Genomic DNA, 6,632 nt, shown 5'->3' on the forward strand with positions numbered 1-6,632 from the left:
CTTACCCACGCTACGTATAAAACAACCTGCAGGCTTATTTAGAAGTAATTTTACGATTTAATATCGCGTTTATTGTTTTTATTTTACCATTTCCGAATTTGGAATACTTTAGTTTTTGTGGCCACGAACGACTATGGTCTCATCTATACGTCGAAAACCAAACATTATGCTAACTACCGTCAGATTTTTCAAGCGTCTCTTCTCTTTGTCTCTACCTTATCCCACTAGGTGAAGTCGGCACAGTGAATTTTTCTATTCCATTCTCTTCTATCAGTTGTCATCTCTACACTCACCAACACTCGCTCCTCTCTCTCTCATATCGTCATTCACACACTCCATTCATGTCTTCTTCGGTCGACCTCTTCCCCCTCTACCTTGCACTACCAAGCACCAGACGTATCAGTAATTATACTAAACAAGCCAAGCGGCCAAATAACCCAAACACTACAACATAGAAACGCCAACCTTATAAATCAAATATTTTTTAACTACTGCCTACATTATATCTCACAAACTTTATTTATGTTCTCTAAGCTGAGTGCTAAAGCCAAAGATACTGATTTACTCTAAACTTCAACTTAAGAACGTGATCTTTTAGCAACAAAAATGATTATCTAAGCGTGAAAAATAAAACTTCTCGCAAGGCCTTTTATTAGAATGAGTCTAGTTATTGATTGATTAGCTATTTTAGGTAAGTGGTTACAAAACTATAAATGTCGAAAAAGCTATTTACATTACACTAGATTTAGGGATATCACGATAAATGTAATCATTTAAAAACAAATGATCTCTAGAGTTTCGACAAAAAAAAACAATCATTGATCAAACCAGTCTACCAGAGCGAAAGGGACCCAAAAATGATTTTTTGTCTTTTATTTCTGGATCAATAAGAAATTTAAAACGGGAATTAGCTAAAGGTCATATCTTCGTCATTAATTTTATTCTAAACTTGCGCAGTTCAGTTTCGAGGAAAAGAAAAACGCATCTCTCAAAAGGTTCACTAACATTATATACACATTTCTGTCTGTATCTCGACAGCAAGATGGCCTAAAGAAATTGGATAAGACTTCAGAATTTTCACGTTAGTCTTTCGATTCAGCCCTTCAGAACCATTAAAGTTTCCAGCATCTTTTTTTTTTATTGCCCTTGTAGGCATACGAGCATACGGCCCACCTGATGGTGAGTGGTTACCGTCGCCCATGGACTTTAGCAATGCCAGGGGCAGAGCCAAGCCGCTGCCTTTTTTTTTAATTGCTTATATGGGTGGACGAGCTCACAGCCCACCTGGTGTTAAGTGTTACAACGGCTGCCCCACCCTTCAAACCGAAACGCATTACTACTTCACGGCAGCAATGGGCAGGGTGGTGGTGCCCACCCGCGCGGACTCACAAGAGGTCCTACCACCAGTAAAAACCTACCGGTCTTCTTCTAAGATCTTCACGGTCAAACTCCTAAAATCTAGTGTAACGCAAAGCGGTAAGTGGAAACGCACTGAAACTCTACAATGGAACCGTACTCACTCTGCGCGAGTAACGAGGCCGCGTTGAATGCGGCCGACGAACCCGCCGCGAACGGAGCCATCGCCGCGCCCACTGTGACACACGCACATTATATAACGGCCGTCTGGTGTAGTGGTAAGTGACATGGTCACTACACAAGGGGGTCGCGGGTTCGAATCCCGCCAAGGGAAGATATTTGTATGATAAATATCAATGTCTTTCCAGGGTTATGGATGTATATTAAATATATGTATGTGTATAATAAAAATATTAAATTTATTTCCGTTATCTGGTACTTGTAACACAAGTTCTTTACGAACTTAGCACGGGACCAGTTAACGTGGCGTGATTGTTAGTAAATATTTATATTTATATTTATTTATATTTTATTACCTGTTACCTCACTTTTATTCAATTACCAAATCGAGTCCGCCATTGATCTTTTAATACGGACCACACAACTCACTAGACGCTGTTGACTTGAGACATGAGGTGTCGTGACACGCTGTCTCTCGAATATGTTAACAGAGTATAGGCAGGAAAATGATACCTAGCAGATTCGCAATTAGCTTCAGTAGCTACGTCATCATCGCTGGCGGTTGCAAAGAAAATTTGAAAATAATTTGAGAATCATGCTCAAAGTTCAATTAAGCCTGGGGTTCCTAAACTTATTTTGTATACTGAAAACTTTGAGAATAGATTATTTTTTTGCGCCCCCATTTTTTCACCTACTTAAAAACCACTATAGCGAGAGCTCAGTCGGTCCCTCAAGAGTCCTAGATGAAATTGCAAATCGCCTCCCACGCCTCTACACAACGCCCCCATTTTTCTGGGTCTCTTACCGCCCCCGTTTAGGCCTGCAGCGCCCACAAGGGGGCGTCACCGCCCACTTTGGGAAAGGCTGAATTAAGCGATATTAATAAAATATCACAAATAACCGTATTATTCGATTGGTATAGTATGTGCCACAGGCCATTATTGCCAGTGGCATTATGTTATCAAAAATCTTTACCCACACAATTACTAGACAATCCTAGGTTTGGACCGACAAATTATTTGTAAAATCCCGTATTAGTATTTGGATCCGGCATTTGACTGCCACATTGTTAGGCAAACTAATTATGAACTATGATTAAAAAAAAGGCTGTAATAATATATCAAAATATCCAGATATGTTCGGGTATTTGTGCATTGACTAGTTCATCCCAGGAATGAACGAATCATTTCCAAGTTATATTTAAGCTGCGAAGTATTTTAGTCCGTAACCCTTAGTGACCGTCTCCAATCACTTTAATGTTCCATTAAAATACTCGAAAGCAGTTGACGGAATTTAAAAATATAATTCACTATTATAAGGTTGGTAGGCAGCGGCTTGGCTCTGCCCCTGGCATTGCTGAAGTCCATGGGCGACGGTAACCACTCACCACCAGGTGGGCTGTGTGCTCGTCTGCCTACAAGGGCAATAAAAAGAACTTTTTTTTCTATCGACCAAGCGTAACTTCGAATTTATTTCGACTACTGACAAGAAAAGGTAATCAATCTGGCATTCTTTTAAATCAAATGACCTAATTTTATTTTTATTAAAATGATCTCCGTTTAGCCAAGAGGGCGCTTTGTTTTGATGTCCCTGGTAATTCCAATTTTTCTATTAGACGTCCCCTTGAATAGCAGTAATTATATACAGGGTGATTCTTTGAAGGTTTAGGATATTGAGTATGCGTTGAAACCAGTTGTGTAGTAAAACTTGAATGCGAGTTTTGAATAACTTTGGCTCCATCCATCTAAATTACAACCACTCTGTCACCAATTCCATTCGGAGCCCGAGTGACGTTATGGGAATTGAAGATGACGGTAGCTGGAAGCGCTTCACTCCGACAAGACTTTTGATATATAATTGAACGTCACAATTTTTCTCCTATAGTAGAATTATTTTGTCCGTGCAGTTTGGGTCATAAAACATAGCCCGGCTAGGGCGGTGAGCATGTTGCACGGGCGCAACGCCATTATCGATAAAAACAAATGAGTCATCGAAGGCAGGTACACGGTGGCGGGGCGGTATACGAAGGGTGGTGAGACATTGTTATGTTATAAGTCACCTGCAAATTATAGTACACATGGCGCAGAGAAATGTGTTTTTGTGCATTCGCTCTCTGAATTTCTTTAGTGACACAATGGCTTCTCCTTTGTTTTGTACCAAAACGGCAGAATTAATAATATTTTGCCTTTTTTTTTTTAACGCTGGGTAATCCATTTACGGTTACCCGGTCGAGGGGGGGAATAATATTTTGCCTGGTGGCAAAAATATACCAGCACAAGCACGTGTTGCTATCAAAAATGTGTTAAATTTTTTCACTGAAATAAAAATAGATTCCGAAAAGTTACAAAGCATTTTTTCTGCCGTTCTCGTTAACTTGCTGCGGCCATATGTGGTGTAAGTGTTCGATTAGTGATTTTTTCTTTCATTTTTATCACTAACCCACAAAATGACAACACTAAATACACTATCGATAACGCTTATCGACAACAATAATGCGCACCACTATGCCCGTCCATAAGGCCCGTGAGTGGAAGAGAGAGCGAAATACTCGCTTCACCGCTCCGATTATTTATGACCCAAACTGCATGGAAAAAAATAATTCAACTATAGTCTATCTAGTTCGTCAAATTTGAAACAAATTTATAAAGTCCGCAACCTAGCAAATCTTTCATGCCACCAATTATCAACAAGAACTACTCTTTCAGAACTTAGAAGGCGCACATATCGAAATATTCGCGCACCCCTTTACCCCCCCACTTTGAGAAATGGTGACGGGGGGAGGCAGGGGTACGGGGAGTCCACGGAACGAATCGCACACCGAATTCATAAGGCGCACTTACTTGACTAAATTTCCCCCCTTCCTCACCGCATTTGGTTGTGACGGGAGGTGGCCACAGTACGATATGGTAGGGCTCGACTCTCTTACTTGATAATGCGTAAAATAAACTCACTTCCTCCGCGTCCGACTCCTGGCAGGTTGAGGAGATTGAAGGGTTTCGTCAAGGAGCTGGCCTGTATCTTTATTGGCTTCCCGTTGTGCGTTTGTCCAAACGCAACGCCGGACGGTGCTAGAGACAAACAGATTTACAATCATTTCTTCACTTTCACATCAGTTTTTTTTTTCACTGGTGGTAGGACCTCATATGAATCCGCACGGGTAGGTACCACCACTCTGCCTATTTCTGCCGTGAAGCAGTAATGCGTTTCGGCTTGAAGGGCGGGGCAACCGTTGTAATTATACTTGAGACCTTAGAACTTATATCTCAAGGTGGGTGGCGCATTTACGTCGTAGATGTCTATGGGCTCCAGTAACCACTTAACACCAGGTGGGTTGTGAGCTCGCCCACCCATCTATGCAATAAAAAAAATATTATTGCCCTTGTAGACAGACGAGCATACGGCCCGCCTGATGGTGAGTGGTTACCGTCGCTCATGGTCATCAGCAATGCCAGGGGTAGAGCTAAGCCGCTGCCTACCGTAAGTTCGTTCGATATTGTTCCAAAACTGTCTACTCAAAACGACTTCCTCGTTTCTTATTAAAGAATACGAAGGTCAACACTGTGTCGTTGAAACATCGGCATCAAACATGCGGTGCCGGTGGGCGCAGTTAGACCCTGAGCTCGTCTGCTACACGGGAATGTTCTAGAAACATCCAAAACGGTTTGAAGGGTGGGGCAGCCGTTGTCGATGTACTGAGATCTTACATCTCAAGGTGAGTGGCGCATTTACGTTGTAGATGTCTATGGGCTCCAGTAACCACTTAACACCAGGTGGGCTGTGAGCTCGTCCACCCATCTAAGCAATAAAAAATAAATAAAACAGTAACAATGCTATCAATAATAGTCTCTTAGTACAGAAAGTGAGACTAAAGAACTATGTGACGAAAAACCACTGCGCTGTTGACTAGTTCAGTTATGAAATGAATTAAAAGAGTCAAAATAAATTTATTCGACAACAACACTACAGTCACTCATTCAATTAAAACCTATATAATTTTGTATAAACGATTACTTCTAAACACAAGATCTAGATCCGGTAACCACTTAACATCAGGTGGGTCGTAAGCTCGTCCACCCATCTAAGCAATAAAAACAATAAAAAAGCCTCTGTAGCGTGGTTAAAGGTTAAACATTTCGTACAGATCCTATTTAGGAATGAATTCCATCTTATGATAAGTCATTCTGGACTAGGCATTACGTTCTCACCTGCAAGTGGATTTGTGGTAGGTCTCACCGTGACTTGTGGCGCAGTTGCTTGTGGTACCTTCTTGTCGGCCATCCGGGCTGCAGCAGCCAGGGTTTTACCTCCACCTAGTAAAAAAATATGCATTAACTATGTGGCAAGGATTTACGGACCATCTGTGTGCTTATTGCGAGTTTTTTAACTTCTCAATCGCAGAAATAGGACATAACAATGTTGACATGCAAAAAGTAATGAGGCTTCTCTGGTTTTGTTCAAAGGTGTCAGGGAATTTGCTAATATTAAAATATTGATCACCAGACCTAGCCTGGTTGATCGGTACAGGTTGATTGTCATTCTTGGCAAAAAAAATATATTGCTAAGATGGGTGGACAAGCTCACAGCCCACCTGGTGTTAAGTGGTTACTGGAGCCCATAGACATCTACGACGTAAATGCGCCACCCACCTTGAGATATAACTGAAACGCATTACTGCTTCACGGCAGAAATAGTCAGGGTGGTGGTACCTACCCGCGCGGACTCACAAGAGGTCCTACCACCAGTAACCAGCAATTCTAAGGATTCTAATTTAATTCTATAGGGCAACTACTCCCTGTTGCCCATAACTGTTTATATTCATTGTATGTATTAGGTATCACAATGCTGGAAAGACAAAAGTCTTCCAGAACATTCTTCCAGAACTTGCTGGTACAGACTAGGAATTTTCTAAAATACAATCTAGTTCCAGTTCTTCAGTGACACTGTGATAGCTGACATTAATACTATCTTTTCATTGACAATCACCTGGCACCTCCAAATTATCAGGATCCTCTTCATCATCGAAATCAGAATCATCTGACGGCGCCGGATCCTCGGCGTAGGCACGTCTTGACTGTAATATTAAAACAATTTTTTTT

At 41.3% G+C, this 6,632-nt stretch overlaps 1 protein-coding gene across 2 annotated transcripts in view; it reads right to left on the reverse strand.

Annotated features, from left to right (window-relative positions):
- LOC101745292 (protein strawberry notch) overlaps positions 1 to 6,632 on the reverse strand; it is a 45,178-nt gene that overhangs the window by 35,350 nt on the left and 3,196 nt on the right. The window contains exons 2-5 of one of the 2 annotated variants that reach the window (XM_038016314.2): positions 6,520 to 6,607; positions 5,742 to 5,846; positions 4,488 to 4,604; positions 1,521 to 1,592 (exon numbers count right to left, since the gene is read on the reverse strand). In XM_038016314.2, the coding sequence (XP_037872242.1) occupies positions 1,521 to 1,592; positions 4,488 to 4,604; positions 5,742 to 5,846; positions 6,520 to 6,607 (382 nt within the window). The remainder of the gene's footprint in view (positions 1 to 1,520; positions 1,593 to 4,487; positions 4,605 to 5,741; positions 5,847 to 6,519; positions 6,608 to 6,632) is intronic. The other variant, XM_038016315.2, reaches the window with a different exon arrangement.

The sequence above is a fragment of the Bombyx mori genome, chromosome 16, assembly GCF_030269925.1.
Source record: "Bombyx mori chromosome 16, ASM3026992v2".
Taxonomy (NCBI): domain Eukaryota; kingdom Metazoa; phylum Arthropoda; class Insecta; order Lepidoptera; family Bombycidae; genus Bombyx; species Bombyx mori.